The sequence below is a fragment of the Plasmodium fragile genome, assembly GCF_000956335.1.
Source record: "Plasmodium fragile strain nilgiri unplaced genomic scaffold supercont1.20, whole genome shotgun sequence".
In the NCBI taxonomy this organism is placed as follows: Eukaryota; Apicomplexa; class Aconoidasida; order Haemosporida; family Plasmodiidae; genus Plasmodium; species Plasmodium fragile.
This window is the reverse complement of record NW_012192600.1, coordinates 322,723-341,279: the sequence shown is the minus strand read 5'-3', so window position 1 is coordinate 341,279 and position 18,557 is coordinate 322,723. Positions and strand designations below refer to the sequence as shown.

At 43.1% G+C, this 18,557-nt stretch overlaps 6 protein-coding genes across 6 annotated transcripts; 4 read left to right on the top strand and 2 right to left on the bottom strand.

The window, feature by feature from the left end:
* Window positions 1-1,122: 1,122 nt before the first annotated feature.
* Window positions 1,123-2,071, top strand: AK88_02174 (uncharacterized protein; the record flags this gene model as incomplete). The annotated part of the gene is made up of 2 exons (XM_012479808.1): window positions 1,123-1,134; window positions 1,361-2,071. 2 exons carry the CDS (start codon window positions 1,123-1,125, stop codon window positions 2,069-2,071), a joined length of 723 nt encoding a protein of 240 aa, XP_012335231.1.
* A 548-nt stretch (window positions 2,072-2,619) lies between these two features.
* On the bottom strand, window positions 2,620-5,486 carry AK88_02173 (uncharacterized protein; the record flags this gene model as incomplete). Its single annotated transcript, XM_012479807.1, has 5 exons — window positions 2,620-2,648; window positions 3,024-3,834; window positions 4,022-4,352; window positions 4,485-5,128; window positions 5,391-5,486. 5 exons carry the CDS (start codon window positions 5,484-5,486, stop codon window positions 2,620-2,622), a joined length of 1,911 nt encoding a protein of 636 aa, XP_012335230.1.
* A 1,852-nt stretch (window positions 5,487-7,338) lies between these two features.
* On the top strand, window positions 7,339-8,631 carry AK88_02172 (uncharacterized protein; the record flags this gene model as incomplete). The annotated part of the gene is made up of 3 exons (XM_012479806.1): window positions 7,339-8,179; window positions 8,359-8,451; window positions 8,585-8,631. The coding sequence occupies 3 exons, from the start codon at window positions 7,339-7,341 to the stop codon at window positions 8,629-8,631; spliced, it is 981 nt and encodes a 326-aa protein (XP_012335229.1).
* Window positions 8,632-11,570: 2,939 nt separating this feature from the next.
* AK88_02171 (uncharacterized protein) lies at window positions 11,571-12,470 on the top strand (the record flags this gene model as incomplete). The annotated part of the gene is made up of 2 exons (XM_012479805.1): window positions 11,571-11,928; window positions 12,184-12,470. 2 exons carry the CDS (start codon window positions 11,571-11,573, stop codon window positions 12,468-12,470), a joined length of 645 nt encoding a protein of 214 aa, XP_012335228.1.
* A 1,033-nt stretch (window positions 12,471-13,503) lies between these two features.
* Window positions 13,504-14,607, top strand: AK88_02170 (CAMK/CAMKL protein kinase; the record flags this gene model as incomplete). The annotated part of the gene is made up of 1 exon (XM_012479804.1): window positions 13,504-14,607. One exon carries the CDS (start codon window positions 13,504-13,506, stop codon window positions 14,605-14,607), a length of 1,104 nt encoding a protein of 367 aa, XP_012335227.1.
* Window positions 14,608-14,710: 103 nt separating this feature from the next.
* On the bottom strand, window positions 14,711-17,554 carry AK88_02169 (uncharacterized protein; the record flags this gene model as incomplete). Its single annotated transcript, XM_012479803.1, has 1 exon — window positions 14,711-17,554. One exon carries the CDS (start codon window positions 17,552-17,554, stop codon window positions 14,711-14,713), a length of 2,844 nt encoding a protein of 947 aa, XP_012335226.1.
* Window positions 17,555-18,557: the final 1,003 nt, after the last annotated feature.

Below are 18,557 nucleotides of genomic sequence, written 5' to 3'. Positions count from 1 at the left end.
AAAAAAAAAGCCCTAAAATGTTAAGCCTCCTAAAGTTCGTAAACTGCGAACCATAAAACCCTTAATCTTGAATACGCAATCCTGAATCCTAAATCCCGATTCATGAAGATTACAATTCTGAAACAGTAAGCCTTAAACCGTGAATCTTGAATCAGGATTCCGCAACAACATTATCCTGAAACCTTACAATCCTGGAAACCTTACAATCCTGGAATCTTACAATCCACGAAGCATTACAACCCCCGAACCTTACAATCCCCGAAATCTTAAACCCTAAGCCCTAAGCCCACAATTTCACCCTACATGTACCCGTGATTTATATATTGCTCACACTCCTAATTATATCCATTCACACTTTGTCAAAAAGAAGATACAGAGGCGGGTATATACGCATAAGAACATTTCGAAACTATATTTTTGCATGTATTATTTCTCACTACGTGTAACAAATCTGAGAACGATATAAATGACGACCCCCATAAATAATAAACGGCCACGATATACATGTATAATTATGCGAATACGTTATAATAGTAACCCCCCTAAATACTGATACAATGTAACTTTGAGCCCGCGGCTCTACACCGCCAAAAAATTTTTTGTCGCCGTTCTTGTATGTAAAAGGGGTATAATTTAATCTGTTGTTACTAACTTCCTCAACCTTATACATAACTTAAAAAGAGTAAAGTGTTATTCCACATATAGAATGTTGCTCCCGTGAATATGCTCTTTGCTCCTATTACACCGTTAAAACGGCGACATGATTGATCAGCCCGTGCTGAACTTGTGAAAAATGTTGACCCCTTTAGTCAACTGTTACATCATATAATATGTACCAAAAATGGGTTCTTCACTGTGTTCTTCCGTACTTCCTTCTTCCTTTATATTAGGGTGCACGTGAACCATTTATGCAAATTATATTTATATATTTAGGTAAGAATAGTAAATCATATACAACATTGATTTTATCCATGTTCACTATTGGCCGATGAAGAAAAGTACTACATGAATAATCCATACACGTAGATGTGGAAGAAGGAGAAAACAATTCTATAATTCATATATATATAAACAATATATTGCCACTACTGACATTTTCTAAAGGCAAAAGAAAAAAAAAGAATGATGTTTCTTGTGAAATTTTCTATATTTATTTGTGCCCTGTGCTTTGGGCAACTTGCTGACTGTGTATGATTATCAAGAGCTGTATTTTGGGGGACTTACCACATTTATTGTGATAAGCTGTTAACCGTCCATAACAACTATAAAACTTCCTCTCGTGTATTTTTGCGCTATAAATCATTCTGTACACCATAACAATCCCATATGTATTCCGCTCTTTTTTTTATATTCGTGTTAGGCGAGCACACTAGGCACTTCATCGGGTGACGGAACGAGCCAATATGGCACAGATGTTGGAACTGCGGCTGCAAGTACAATTGCAACGACCGGCGTGTCCTTGAGTGATGGAACGGATGCAGGGAAACAAGGCACGCGTAGTTTTTACGACTGTCATGCGTCGGGTGCACCGAAGAACAGGGTGTTCGTGGACATGCTGAGAAAATTCAAGCCCAGGGACAAAGTAAAGGAGCCACGACCTATAAAGAGCAAGCCACAGGGTGGAACAGCGCAGAACAAGCTGAAGGAACTGTGGCAGAAATTGAAACGTTGTAAAATGGGAAGAAAAGCATGGATCAAGCTTATATTAGTCGCCACAGTCTTGTGTCCAGTACTGGCGTCCGTGGTACAAGCAAGTGCGATGGCGTTGGGGGTAACAGCAGAGCCCGTTGTGGGTGTCATCGCCATGTATGGAAGTCCCATGCTGTTTGCACTTATCTATGGATGCGTGCTACTATGTTTCTGGTGCTCGAAGAAGGGAAAATGTATAGTAAACAGAATTTGCACGGACGAAACTCGCACAGAAACGGAAAAAAACGAAGGAGAAGTAAATAAGAACCCGGAAGCACCTAACGAGGCAGGAGAATCCGAGAAACAGGGAGGACCTGAGAGGCAGGAAGCACGCGGGAAATTAAAAGTACCGTGGAAACTGAAATTACCTAAAAAGCCATAAGTATGTGCCGTATTTTAGTTCTGATAGACTATTTCGATGTTACGATATCTTATTCATCTATGTGCTGGATCGACCTTTTTATGATGTTGTATGTTCGCCCCTATGATGTGGCTTATGTTGTCGTTTGTAGCATGTAGGTTATAGTTCCGTGTTGTACATTATAATGTTGTTTGTGCTCTTACCAATATACATGGTTTGTGTTTATATTGCATTGTTTGTTCATATGATCAAGTATTTATTGATACTATGGATGAGGAACCCATTTTAGAAGAAAAAGGGGAAAAGTCGCCCCATATTGCACATATATAAGAAACAATTATTTCATATCCTACATATAAAAAACACTGCATTATGATTACCATGCATACAACATGTGGCAAAGATTTTTATAAAATGTAACAGTGCTGTTGTTTTTTTGTCCTAACACTCCTACAATTTCTGGCGCTGCATTAATATCCCCCCTTTCTGGCACTATTAATATTTGCATGATAATAACAACATGCCTTGCGTAGCATATGATGTGGACGCATATAGTGATGCAGTGTCGCCTAGAACATCATGTACAGGGACAGGCGCCCTGAAGGGGGGCAGGGTACACACGGTCTTGCAGGTCTCAATTATTTTTGAGCAATGGTGCACATAGGGGTGCTGGTGCATAAATTCGTAAACTGCTGGCTCGTAGTCATGCCCGCTGTACTGCACAGTCACGGTCGTCACGGAGCCGGGGCCGTGCTGTCGGCAATGGTGCATTGCGCTGAGCGAAGATGTGCTACGCGCTTGTTCGCTGCTGTGCGCGTGCGTGTTGTGGCGGCATCCGTGCGCAGTCGTATTGGTACGGTGCGCATCGGTCCGTGGCATGCGTATTCGGCCGTAGTGGTAGCGGCCGTACTATTCGTATTCGTGTATGTCTGTATATTCCTATTAGGCCACGTATTCGTAATAGTAGTCTTACCTGCCCGTTCTTGAATTTCTTTCTCGAATAGCTGCTTCACGCAGTCGTTATCGCGCGATGCCGTACAATTTCCTAAGTCATCGAATACTGCCTTCACTTCGTCCTGCAGCTTTTTAACTATGTCTTCTGCTGTCTTTTGTGCCTCCTCTTTTACGTCCTCCAGTTTTTTCTTCCCGTCCGCATCCTGAGCTGTAAGGTTGCCATGCTGCCCTAGCTGTAATTGATATTCTGCCCAATCTTTAGTACACTCCATTGTGCGTTCCATGTTTGTTATGTTGTCCATGACTCTCCATTGCAGAAGTAACCATGTGGCCATATCTGCATTTACTATACCTAATTTTCTCCCTTTACTTTTATAGCCACATTCTGTACACTCGTGCTTTGTAACTGGACCATCTGGTACCACTCCTCCCCATTTGGTGTCCCCCATTTGTCGCATTATTTCCCACGCATACTCGACACCTCTATACCAAGGTTGCTGACCTTGACAGTACCTTGTTTTCAGTAAGTGCCCAAATACATGAGCCACTTCACATCTTAGTCTTTCTATCTCTTTCTTTTGATCTTCACTCTTTTTCTCCCATTCTTCCGTATTGTTCCCCGCACCGTTCGCAAACCACAATGCTCCAGACATTATCCTGCACCTCATCATATCCGCCACTCTCTGGTCCACATGGTATGCAGTGTCTGTCATATCATTCCAACCTGTATTATCACAATTGGCACCGTGGGCGTCAAATTTATCATTATTGTCCTGCAAATATTTAATAAACTCCTCCAACACGTCCGTCACCGCTTTCCATTCCTTATCCTACATGTTGCACAAGAACACGAAGAAGATTACTGATGTTCCCATTTCATGAAAACTCTTCGCGCTTGAGTTCATGCATATCCTCACATATATGCATGTAAGCATATGAATAAATTGGCCGTCGCCTTCCATTCCCCTTATCCATCTGTCTTTCCATATCCCCACACCTCACCTTGTTCTAACTTACACTATATCGGTCCGCCACGTATATTTCCCTGTGCTTCCATCCCCATACATTGTGTCCATCACACTCCACTGTTACGGCGGTCTGTGACATCTTCCCCTGCCCTCCTGCGGCAGCCGTAACAACACCCTTACGAACACTACCACCAGATGTCGTCCCATTCCCCGTCCCCAGTGACGGTGTTGCCACCGGTTTCGCCGCTACTGGTTTGGCTGGTGCTTCGGCTGGTCTTGATGGCCGTGGTGGTCGCGGCGGTCTGGGTGCTGGAGCAGGTTGTGGCCTATGCTGCACATTCCCAGGGACCCTTCCTGTCTGGCCTGGCCTTCTTCCTGGTCTCAGTTGCGGCGGAGATGCGCCCACTTTTTGTCCTACGTCCTTGACTCCCTTCTTTATCTTCTTTTCTATTTCACATATCTCCTTGGATCCCCCTGGTTGTTGGATGTCGTCTAACACCTTCTTCACTCACCCAAAGATACCAGTATCCGTCCATTCCGTTATTTCTAGCATGAGCTCAGAGTTCGTCGGTGTCGCCCCGGCCTCTGCAGTACATTCGTCTTCATTGTTCTGGTCTTTGCCCTGCTCCTTCCAAGCACACTGCTTCCCTGTTCCACGGGTAGGTCCTGCGTGGCCTCCTGCCAAACCCTGTTGCCACTTCTCCAGTCGATTCTTTATGCTGGGTCCAATACCACGTAATCCGAAGATGACTTCCCCATAATGCTGGCCCTCACAAACCCCTGGCTCATATGTCTGTTTCCCTGATGTATGCGTTTGCCGCATTTCTGCCTCAACCTTCTGTATTATTTCCCTATGGTCATCAGTATTCCCATACAGCTGTAGTAACACCTCAGTCGCCAGTGTACACCGTAAATATTCCATAAACCTGTGGCCGCTGCGTTCACCCACTGGTCTTTGTATCCACTTACCACTATGATACCTATATCCCTTTATGTATAGCATAAGGCTCGCAATTTCCTTACACCGTATTCTGCATAAAGTCTGTCCATGGTCGTTATATAGTCCTGCACAAATACCAGCGTTGCTGCGTCTACCGTGGCTGATTGTCGTGGTGACTTCCTGGAAGATAATGTTCACCTCACTCATTAATTGTGTCTGCGAGTGGAAGAATCCATGTATGCTTGTGCATGCGTTCTGGTCCCTGTTCTCTGAAATCCATCTACATTTAACCATGCTGCCTTTGAGATTCATGCATGCTGCGTGCACTGTATCTGTCCTCACCATACCTCCCTTACTGTGCGACATTTATATAAATAGTCTACGCACACATACAGGTTCCAATTTCCCATGTATATATATTGCTGTGCAAAGTGCACTATTGCCCTTCGTCCGGCATTTTGTGTACAATTCAACTTACCCAATACTTTCCTCCGTGCGTTATGTTCTTTATGTTTAGATAATACTCCCATGACCATAGGAAATGCAGTATGTCGTCCGCAAAAAGCCCGACCATATTGAACACGTTATTATTCCCCTTTTTAAAAAAAAAAGTACACGACTACCACTACTACTACTGCACACCGCTCAATAACAACAACAACAAGCAAAAATATACATACACCCCGTTCTCCGTCAACGCTTCTCTCCGTCAACGCTACTCCCGTCAATAATTCGGCGTCAACGGTTGTCCGTTACACCGTCTCCGTCACCCCGTTCTCCGTCACCCCTTTCTCCGTCAACGCCGTCTCCCGTCAACGTGTCTCCGTCAACGCCTCTCCCGTCAACGCTTCTCTCCGTCAACGCGTCTGTCCGTCAACGCCTCTCCGTCAACGCCCACGCCGTCTTCGTCAACGCTGTGTGCGTCAACGCCTCTCCCGTCAACGCCTTCTCCGTCAACGCCCTCTCCGCGTCAACGCAGTCTCCGTCAACGCCTCTCCGGGTCACCCCGTCTCCGGTTCACACCTTCTCCGTCAAGGCCTCTCGGTGCATGCTTGGCTGTCACGTTTCTTGGACAATCCCCTTCTTATACTCGGACCGACCCGTTGCTCGGAGAGACAATCTCCTCCTTCTTACACTTGGCTACTTCGTCGACGCGGTTGCTCGAACAGACAATCCTGCTGCTTCTTACACCCGGCTGCCGCGTCGACAATCCCGTGTACCCCGCTGCGTTCGCTCGGAGAGACAATCGTCCTCCGTTCTTACACTCGGCTACGTCGTCGTATCCGTCTTGCACTCGGACCGATGCGTTGCTCGGAGAGACAATCTCCTCCTTCTTACACTTGGCTACTTCGTCGACGCGGTTGCTCGAACAGACAATCCTCCTCCTTCTTACACTCGGCTACTTCGTCGAATCCTTCTTACCCGGCCGCGTTTGCTCGCAGAGACAATCTCCTCTTTCTTACACTCGGCTACGTCGTCGTATCCGTCTTGCACTCGGACCGATGCGTTGCTCGGAGAGACAATCCTCCTCCTTCGTACACTCGGCTACGTCGTCGAACCGCGTGTGTTCGGAGACAATCGCTTGTACGAGGACGCGGCAACGACGGAAGAAGAAATTGATGTTGTTGTCGCTACTGCGGTTTTTTGGGTGTGCGCACAGAGAGACAGTCTGTGAAGGCGTTTAGTGGAGACCGGTGTAGAAGTGGGATATTCATGAAGCGTTGTGTGTGTAGGTTGTGTAGTAGTACTTTTTTTTTTGTCCTTTCTGTTTCTTTTTTTTTTTCTTTCTCTTTTTCTTATACTATGCTTTTATTTTTTCTTTTTTTTGCATATAGTTCTGCCTTATCGCAACTATAAATAGTATAGGGGAGCACTATACTGAGTACAAGTACCTATGGTATCAGCAGTTCGCGTAAATGTGGTTGTACAAGTAGACCAAGAATAATTATTTAGTACAATATGAGCATATTAAGACACAGAATGTTATAAGCCTTACCATGGGATATATGTAGCATAATAATATTTCCAAGGGTCTGGACACTTTATAGTATACTAATACAATAATACTATTATGTCCGCAGAGCACCTAGCCCAGGTGTTGGCGACCTGGGTGCGGCAGCGGGGTGCATACATGGGCCACGAGGATTATCTGGTAACTTAGAGCGATGGGCACGATATTAAACGTAGTGAATATTCATTTGCTTATGCATAAGGGGGAGGCAGTTTATGGAGAGCACCTACGTGCCATATGTAAATCAGTATGAACGGTGTCCCCTGTTATGCTAGTGCGGGTGTACTTAGTGCAGTTTGCAGAGGAATGTATTCACAGGTGCATTAAGTGTAAAGGAGGAAGCGCAAGTTGTACACTATGCATATATGTATATGTGTTATATTAATTGCAGCAAAAACTGTGGGCTGATATAGAAATGGAGTTAGGGCAGTTTGTGCAATACATGGAACATATGGACATGGTGACGCTGGGTGCGAACTGTGACAATGCGTATTATAAGTACCCGCAGCATCCTGATGGTCGGGCGCGAAAGGTAACACGCACGGGAGACAGAATTATGTGCAAACTTATGTCTGGGGCATTATTCTTTATATATAAGAGGCACATGGTAACGGGTGCAACGGGCACGGACAATAACAATGATGAAAGATTCAAGGAGTACGTAAGATGTGCCATTCTGAATATGTTCATGCAGTTCCTGAAGGCTTCATCATGTAAGGGCGACTGGGGTTTATGGTATGCCTGGTACACGATGCAAAAGGAAATGGACGAATCCATGGGAGGAGTAATGAAAAGGGTGAATTGTGCAAATGAAGTATATCAAAATATTCAAGCTGGAGGATGGTCAATGGAACATAAAATTGCAACATGGTTAAGTAGGAACAACAAACTAAAGGACAGATTGGGCAAAGCAGGTGTAAGCAATATCTGCAATTGGGAACTGGATAAAGCCGGGCACCTAAAACGCAGCAAGGGTAAGGGAGATGCAGCAAATACGAGGGACATGAAAGCACGCAACCTAACGAAGCAATTGACGCAAGGTATAAAGGACATTTTTGTGGACATTAAGAACGAGGTTACGGAGACCATACAACGCGGGCTGCATACTCAACAGGCCCCGGGAGTACAAGTGGTACAGACAACGTCGCCGTCACCACCAGGTAGGTCACATGAAGCTAATGAGGAATCGTCCGGGTCCGCCCCTGCAATATCAGGAGCTAATGAGCCGGCAACCACACCACCAGGGGAACAGGGAGGTAAGACCGATGGAAGAAAGCACGAATACGCCCCCCACACGAGCACACGGTCAAATACGGATGGCACGCCCGCTACGTACCGTACGAATATAGATGCCGCCACACCACAACACGCACACGCGGTCAAACAACAACGCATGGGCACAACCTACGCGGCGGACCAGCACCCCCTCGTTCAGACGAGCACAGTAGCCACGACGCCAGCAGTAGCGGTCACGATGGTAGCGGAACGGGATATTGCCCACTTGGTGCAGAAGGCAGGGTTATCCCCAGTAAACGGACACCCTGGGCAGAAGCGATATCCGGGTGGACAGGGTGTTACCCCGGCTTAAGGGTTATTCGGGTTTAGGAGGTTACCCATGGTTCAGTGTTTAAGGTTCAAAGTTCTATGTTTCCGTGTTTTAGGATTCAGGGGTATACAATTCAGTGTGGTTAAGGGGAGAGCAATCTAGGTCCCAATGTTTAGAGATTTCGGGATATAGTTTTCAGTGCTCCTCGCGGTTTACGCTTTAGGATTCAGTATTTAGTGTTACACTTTCAGGGTTCAGGATTTGAGGTTCTCGATTTTAGGTTTTAGGTATACGGTACCAAGTTTAGACTGTAGAGTTCTGAGGTTAGGATTGAGGACTCCTTATATATGAGTTTATGTTTCCCCATTTTACATTCATGGTTGAGGTGTTTCCAGCTTTAGAGCTTTAGAGCTTTAGGAGCTTTCCTGAAATCAGAATCTGCAGACTCCGATGGGTTCACAGCTGAAGGTTGCTGCGCTTAAGACATATGGTTCCGATGCTTAGGAAGTCAAGGTTCAGGATTCAGGGTTTAGTATTTAGGTTATAAGCTTTGCGGTTTAGATGTTAACGCTTTACCATGCATGTTTTAGATTTTTAGCGTTCGAGGATTTAGGTTCAAGTGTTATTTGTTCTTACTGCTTGTTCTCAAGTGAGGTGGCCAGCAAATCTGTTGATGTAGATCATATCACGTTGATACTGTGGACCCACTTGATGCAATAAGGTCTTCATATTAGTGATCGTTCTAGAAGCAACCGCAATGCTGAGTCCAACGTGACGATGACCTGCACGGTACACACTTCATGACTACAGCTTTCATTTGTTATCCCGATTAAAGCAGAAAGGCAGAATGAACTGAAAAAAAATGACATGGCCGTTTTGTCACTGTTGTTCACCGACTATGAACTCTAGAGCATGTTGCACACACATAAATCGCTGTCCCGCACACTGGATTACATGCGCGTAGCGGCCTATCTATGTGCATGCATCTATGGAGAACTATTTTCGCCGTCTTTTCCTTGGTGCCCCCCTACGGTGGCACTCTGCGTTTTACATAATCTCATTTGTTCCACCTCTATCATATGTTACATTGATGCTAACGATTAGCCATTACCATCAGTTGTCACTATTTAGAGTCCGCTGCTATTTTTGTTTTTCTCCCTGCGACCATTAACTGAGAATAAGAGAAACCTGCGTTCATGCTTATTTCAACACAGCCAATAACATTGAGCACAGTGAAAAGAACACATATTATGAACCTAGGGTAGGAAAAAAGGGGGTCACACGAAAAAATGTTATCACGGGCGAGACAAACCTGCGAAGGAAGCACATGTGGGCACGAACGTAGTTTCCATCACCTCACCTTAACATTATGGTGCGTTCCAAGAAAAAATGATGTAATAATTATGTTGCACAAATGGACTATTTCTTTCCATTAAATGTGGATGTGCGTTTTGTTGTCCACGCTGTCTCCGTGTTTTTTAAAAAAAAAAAACGGAACATGACAAACGTCGGGGTGAGTGGAGGCCTCAAACCTTTATTCCCGCCGCAGGAAGTGTGCCGTCGCTGATGGTAACCTATTTTGAGATATTCCTTCCACTGACATGTGTTTGTAAGGAAAAAGGATTATCAGTGTAGTTATACAAAGTTATGATTTTTTTTTGTGTAACGAATGTGTGAATGGTCACACACGTTACGCGTGACTGCCAATGACAGTGCCACTCTATGGGCAAGCACAAAAACTGCAGCTGTATATTTTTGTAGAAAAAAAAAAAAAAAGCGAACCTTCGCTAACACAGAACAATAGTTTTCTCTAGTGGTACTCAGGCAATGTTTACAATGAAATTGCGCTACGAAAAAAACGACGAAGTATTTTACCTCTCATTCCATTTCGTAAAAAAAAAAAAAAAAAAAAAAAAAAAAAAGCAACACGAATACAGCCACATGTTACAAACTCGTGGTGCTGCGGCACACACAGAATTAATGTGACGAGGTAGGGATGCTCTGATGATGCGATATCATCATGGGAGTCCTTAAAATGTAAGAGAAATTTATCATTTCAGGATGCAGCAATAAGAAAATAAAAAAATAAGCGTTGCAGGAGCCAAGTTTAAACGAAAGAAGGCATGGTACATATTCTTGTCGGACCTTAATTTGTGAAAAGCCAACACGGAGTTAAACATAAATGCTTTTTTTTTTTTTTTTTTTTTTTTTTTTTTTTTTTTTTTTTTTTTTTTGGCGTTCCTCACCGACTTTTAAAATTTGGCAACATGAACTCTGGTTTTTCTTTTTTTTTTAATTTGTATAAGATAGTGAACGAAAACTAATTCTTCATTACTGGAATGAAGAAAAAATATGTGAATAAAAACAAAGCACAAAACAAGGGACGAATGCGCGCAGAGGTGGAAAGTCGAAAAGATAGCGGCAGCCGCGATGTGACAACCGCGCTAACGATATAACGAGCGTACAAACAGATGTGATGCGTTGACCGGTTAAAAGCGAACTTTCAAAGAATTTGCATAGAGTAGCTATTTTGCTGAACGTTTGACCCTCCACGGATGCATCCATTCGTCACCAGGATTTAGCACATTCGTATGTACCCAAGGAATGTGCCACGCATATAACTATATAAGTCAACATTTTACATGCACAGATACGTGTGCACGGATTCTTATGTACCTACTCCTGCGCACGCACATATACCTCAACGTAGGTGCGCCCTTTCGTCCTGCGGCCTCCCTCACGTATTCTCATTGCACCCAAGCCATGCGTAATTCCTGTAACGTCAATTAGAAGCATAGTGGCTGCGCAAAAACTGCTAAAAGCAGGGGATAAGGGACCACCGAACATTGACAAAAGAAGCCTGAATTGAGAGCTTGCAGATTTGCCCTCGGAATTCTTCGACAGCATCCTTACCCCCCACACGTTTGCAATAAGATAAAAGTACATGTGAGATATTATCCCCCACAACTAACACCCCTGCAACCGCTGCTCTTCCCCTCCCCCGAAATGCATCTTTTTCTTTTGAGAAAAAAAATCAACCACATGGTAAGATACAAGTGGATCCAGTTAAACGAAGCAACAACAACAAAGATCACCACAAAATGGCAGGAACGTTAAATTTAAATGAACTAAAAGACGAACCCATTTTATTTTACGAAAATGCACTAAGTTATGTTTTCTCTAATTCAAGGGATGACAACAAAAAAGATATCCCTGCGTGTGTAATTTACCCAAATGAGACAATCAAAATTGGCTTCCCCATATGTTCTATAAAAAATATTAACAAGAATGAAAACATAATAAACGATACAGATGTGCAAACGAACAGGTTCAATGAAGAACCCCTGATTACATATGCATCAGAGTCTAAACATATTTATCCAGTCCGAGTCAAAGTTTACTACAGCGTTCTTTATATGTTAATAATTGCTGAACTTTTTCTAATAATCTTTTTTAAAGGTAAGGTTCCAAGCGAGTACAGTGTGCCCCCCCATCTATTCTTGTACACCCCCATGTTCTACAACGAACGTCTTGCGAGAATTGGATGTGGGATCCCTGCTTATTTTACGTCACCGCAGCAATGTGCACACATGTATATAAACGCGTCTGCTCCAGCATATCCACGCATAGTCACCTATACACACCTTTAACGCTTGCACTTCCCCCCCCTCTTCATTCTTACTTTTTTTTTCCTTCCCATTCCCATTCACGCAGACAACATAAACCGCGTCACCACCGGAGAAATAAACGGAGGACAGATTTTCGTATTTCTCTTCATGGCCCTCTCACACATACTTGTTGTATTATCCAAGTTTCGAAAAATCAAGCCTTACGTATTTGACATGTACACCTCTCTGAGTTTATTTTTTTTTATACTGTCCATCTTAACCATAAATTGTTTTAGTAGCTCTTTGATTTGCCTATTGCAGTTTTTCATTTTTTTCCTGCATGCCAAGCTTGATTATTACGTGATGCCCCACTCGTGCGTCATTCCCCCCTGAGCGAAATAGTGGGCGGCACCGGAGGAGCATCACCAGCCAAACGAGCTGCCATGTTGCGTGTACTCCAAATGAGCAACCCAAATGAATCGTCAATAAGTTCGCGCCAAAAGGTGAATGAGCACAAACGCAGAGTACACACCATAATGTTTCAGTTTTAATTTTAATTCAATTTGTTCCATTTTATTATAACTTTTTTCCTTTAACTTTTTTCCCCCCAGTGTTTAAAGTGTTTTTCCTTACGTTTTCAGCGCTTCTTTGTTTTGCTCCCCTGGGCGTGCGGCCTCCTGCCGGAACCCCGCACCATTTGAGACGCGCGAAAAGAACGATGTAGAGGGAGCTCCTATTTGGCCCGCATTTTGCGCGCTCCATTTTCCAATGCCAAAAGTAATGGCTGCCTAGCGCGCCAGGGTAATCATAAAAGGACTAAACAAAAGTAATTTCCCTCACCCGCATATTGTTCAATCGCTTCTTTGCCATGTTACCCTAAACATAGATGAGGAAAGAAAGCAGTGACGTGTTCGCTTTGTCCCAACATAAAATAGACATGCCGGCGCATGTACACATGCTTCTACGCGACAAAAAAAAAAAAAAAAAAAAGGCTAACAAAACCACGTTGACTAAAAATTGTTACTTTTTTTTCTTGTCTTCACCGCGTTAGGTACACGCGAGCAATATTTGTTCCGCTCACAGTTAATAGGATTAGATGTACCTCTTCGCCATAGAGGGAGAGACTCACTTATAACGCACATTTCGGATTTGCCCCTACATTATTGTGCTCAGTTAACCCCATTAGGAAGGGCCAAAAATATACAGTATACTGTAACCACCCTGGAATGTGGACAGGTCCCAAAGGTACGGCGCTCTGAACGAGAGGAACTACTGTGTAACGCATCACATTTGCACCGCTCGTGGTAGCAACACAAGGTTAAGTGGTACCATCAATTGACACTGTGATATATGGAACGTGCCTCTTAACGTAGCCAAGGCGTAGTGAATAACAAACCCCGCTCCCGCTCTTCCCCGCCTGTTCGAGATGTACCTGGGCCGCGCGAAGAACGCCGAGGAGGACTTTCTGTGCAAAGGAGAGTACAAACAGGTGTACCTATGCCTAGACCGAAGCGAAGGCAAAGACGCAGTCAAAATAGACATCAGTTATGACAACAACATCCACGATATACTACAGCTCGGTAGAGAAAAGTACAATACACAAGGAGAGTATATCACAGATTCATGTGGAAATAACATACACTCAATTAGAGATATAATTGACGGAGACACTCTATACCTAAAGGATAGAAGAGAGAAACTAACCATTCATAGTAAACTCAAAAATAACTTAATAGTTAATGATTACATCGTCCAGAAGAGAATCGGTTCAGGTGGATTCGGAATCGTCTTCCAAGGTATACACATCCAGACAAAGCAAAAAGTAGCACTGAAATTTATCCCAAAAAGTAACTTCCTAGATGTGACAGATGTGCATAGAGTCTTCATAGAAATACAAACCTTACGGGGTCTCATTCATAACAATATTATAAAAATGTATGACGTGAATCACTTCGAAAATTATGTTTGTCTAATTATGGAGTATGCCATTAATGGAGACTTAAAAAATTATATACTTAAGAATAATGGCTACCTCTCTGAGAAGGAAGCTCATGATCTGTTCGTCCAAATAATCAGAGGAGTGTACTATTGTCACTCTAAGCACATTGTCCATCGAGATTTAAAGCTTGAAAATATTCTACTCGATAAAAATATGACATGCAAAATTGCAGACTTTGGATTATCCGACTTTGTTAATGTTGATCAGAATATTAAAACAGAGGCTGGCACAAAAGCTTACATCGCGCCAGAAATTATTTTCAACCAAACCATTAACTACTCCGTATTCAAGCTAGATATCTGGAGCCTTGGAATTCTTCTATACATCATGACGCAGGGATTTCCCCCTTTTAAATACGTAGAAAATGATATAAAATATTTTGACAGCAGTACACTTAATTACCCGAATGATATTTCCGATGATTTGAAAAATTTAATTTCGCTCATGCTGAACGTTGACCCTAATAAGCGACCCATCATCGTTGAAATCCTCAATCATCGCTGGTTTGGTAAATACGCACAAGGGGGGTAGATACACAAAAAAAAAAAAAAAAGAGAGACGAGTGGGGGACAGCCAACACTAAGCACCAATCAAAACATGGCCCCCTCTGCAACAACCGATCGAGATGTTCCCCTCACAACTGAGCATAGATTAAATCGATTCGATTCCCACGGCACTCGCTCCATATGCTGTGAAGCAAATGAACCGTCCTGATGTTCTTCCTCCTCAAATACCTAGCCTTCAGCACACTCTCTCCCAAGGGGTACCCATCCGAACTTGTGTTGAGTGCGCTATAAAGAAACACGGCATAACGCTTATTCATGTGTTCGAAGTAGATATCAATTAGGAAACCTTCATAATCATATGCCTTCTTAACACATTTGAAGGGGTGATCCCGCTCGCTACCATGCATATTTGCTTCCATCCCCTGCTCCCCACTCACGCCCTTCCTGTCACTCTTCACCTGCACCAACGTGTTCTCCTTGTACATTGCATCCACCACATCGTCCGCGAACCTGTGAAGGTATTCTGCCATCTGAAATCGCCAGTAGTGTTCAATAACCAAGTGAAACACCCGCAACGTGTTGTACGAATCTAGGATGGACGAATCGATCAGATTCACATAAGACAAACAAGAGTATAACAAACAGCAACGAGAGTCTCTTAACTTTTCCATATCAATTGCACGCAACATACACTTCCAAAAATTGGCGTCTAAAAATCTGTTCACGCAATAACACCATAGAATGTCACATATTTCGTGGTGAGAAAACTGGTGCATCCGTTGCAAAATTTCATACTGTAATGAGCTCAGTAGAGTATACGATGCGTAGAAGTACATGTTTCCATAGGCGTACGCTATTTTTGCAATCTCCTGGGGCGACAAATCACTCTGGTTCTTCAATATAGCCGACTGGATAAGACTGTGCAGTTCTCTGCTACCGCTACGAACAAGCGAGTAGGCATAGCACAAGTTTGACAAGTCTTCTGATGTGAACAGGTTTAGGAAAGTCCTTTCTGCAACACGAACTTTTGGCTGACGCCCAACCCTGCTAACCCCTTTTTCCGTCCCTCCCCCCACACGCAATAGGTGCTGCTCCACCACGTCATGCATCTCCGTGTCCACGCGCCCATCCCAACTCACCGTCCGCCCAACGGTGATTGCTAACCCAAGCACACTGTTGGATAGCTGCTTGGGAGTCATGTGCTGATGCAACTCCAGGGCTCTCTCCTTCAACTCGAAATATAACTCATTGCTGAACTGCACTTGGGGGTTTTTGCCCTCGACCGTGCTGTAAGCCCATATGAGCATGCTAACAGTGCTGGCGCTAAAATTTTTTATATTTTCTAAAATTACCTTTTCGCTCTTTACCAGCAAAACAGGGTAATCCTTAAAATGCTTGGCACTCGTCCATATTCCGTTCAGCAGTACAGACAGGGGGATGCCAATCGCGGGGTGCCTTTCCCCTTTTCCTTCTTCACCCAACTTGTCTATCTGGTCCAACTTATCCAAATCGCGTTCCTTCTGGCAATCCTCCCCCTCATGTGAAAATATATCAACTATGGCCTTCAGAAAATTACGCATCAAAATATCATCCGCCGCATTCATATTTTGAGAGTACAAAAAAAAGAGCTTCACCATCTGTTCCTGCGTCAGATTATTATGCCTCTTATACACTTCCGTTTTTAAGTCTCTAAAAATCTGAATATGCTTGTAATTGTTACTACTAACGTATTCGAGTATTTTCACAAAATTCTCATTACTCATTGATTTTATCTTAATTTGAACTAAGCTTAAGTACGTTTCTAGGAAGTTTTTACTTCCGTATCTTCCTATGTGATGAATGTTTTTCTCCTTGTTGGAGTTGTTCAAATATATGTAGCCTATTTTCACTAGGGAATCTTCATCCAGGTACTTTATATTTTGCAAAATCACGTTTTCTGCTAACATACTGACTTCCCTTATGGACAGTAGGTTGATCCTTTTCGTTACATAGAGGTAGTTAATAATATCTTTGCACGAAAAAAAAAAAATCCTTTTATAAATTACGTTTAGCACATTTCTGTACAACTCTTCGTACTTTTCTGTCATAAAGGACGATACGTAATCCTTCCATGTGCTCTCTTTTATGTTTAATTTTTCTATATACTGCACGTAGTTAAGGTGTATGTCCATCAGTGTGTTAAGATTAACCTGGGGAGAATAATACTTGCTTCCACTGTGGTTAGCAGTGCCGTCTAGGTTGGCAGTATCTACTACATAGGCGTGTTCTTCCATGTGGTGCATTTCTCTGTTCCCCCCGTTCAATCGTTCAGCATCGTTCCACGTCTTATGCTCCGCATCTTCTCCATGGCTTACATGCTTGGGTGCAATACACCCCTCGCTATCAAATATTTTATCACAAATGCCATTTTGTTCATCATTTTCATAAAATATAATTTCATTCTGTCCTACTGTCGCTATGTCCCTCTTGCGGCTGCTACGGCCATACCTCCCTACCCAGTCATCTACGTACTGGTCAAGGGTTATAAATTTGAACTGCGGATTGTCCAGCCTCAAAATGTCACAAGATTCGTACGTTTTGTAAAAATTTAAAAAAATAATTTCATACATTTTAAATAACAAATACACATATTCATGGTTTTTCATTTCGTTAAAATTGTTATCAAAATAGTCTTTCACTTCATCCATGCTGTTGGAAAAAAATACACTACGTAGATTCTCATTATATTTACTACTGGCATCACTTCCATGGGGCAGGAACTTTGGTGCCAATGTTGTCTTCACACTTACACCTGGAGAACTATGAGCATGCTTCACACCCGCTTCCAAGGTACTGCATTCGTATATGCTTCTTGCGTATGCAAAATTCTTCACTCGTATTTTCAGTGATCTGAGGGGGGGGTTCCTCAGCAAAGCTACACTGCTTATCCGCCCTACATGATTCAGTTCAAACCGTTTTTTCAGAAGATACATTTTAGGCTTTCCAAGTGGTACGTTGTAAGAACGGCAAGCGTGGAAATTTTAGAATACAGGAAGGGGCGTGCGTGCCTTTGCTTTGTTAGCATCACTGCGAAGTTTGCTCAGATACTCTCTGCTGCGTTGTTGCTGTGTAATGTTCACCCTGTTTTCCTATGCCCCATATGTTACCTCCGCTCCATTTGCATTATTTTATCCTTCTGTATTTTTTCTCTTACATTTAAGCTTACATTATTGCTACTCCATGTGCACAAAATAAACACTTGGTACAGGGATCGCCATCATTGTATGGGTGCATGATCCCTTCCCGTCAGGTATGCAGAAGAAAAAACAAAAAAACGTAAACAATTTAGCAATGGCGGGGATAGCAAAAGCGCAGTAACAACGGCGCGTTTAATTTTGCAACTGCTGTGCTCATTTCAGAAATGCATCAAAAGAGGCTAAAGATAAACCAAGTACTTGGCGTATTTTCTCACATTTTTGCAAGGTATGAATTTTTGAATTTTTTTTTACGCTGAAAAGTTCCTACGTACACCTGCTACTGAGCACTTGTTGTGTGCAACAGTCTCGGTCCTTGTTCAGAAGAAATGGGTTAATAAATTCTACAGTGTGTGCAGAGCGAGTATCCTTAAAAAAGCAAGGAAGGAGCTTCAAATTGTATTACATATGTGCATTTATGTGTGCATATCTGCAGAGTCTCCAGCAACTTGGAAAGCACTGTCGCCCTTGTGTCAAAATGGATGATCGGTTAACCCAACCGAGTATTTTCCGCTTCGCATCACCCCGTCGGGCAAATTATACACTACAGCATCACAGCGCATGTAACGCCATCGAACGAGTACAAACTGAAATAATCTAAAATAAATAATGAGGAACAAATGTTGTAACCCCGCAAAATAAATATTTTCCCATTCACTGTGTATGCCTTGAAGTGTGTCACGTTCTCACGTGCACACGCTTAAAAAAAAAAAAAAAAAAAAAAAAAAAAAAAAAAAAAAAA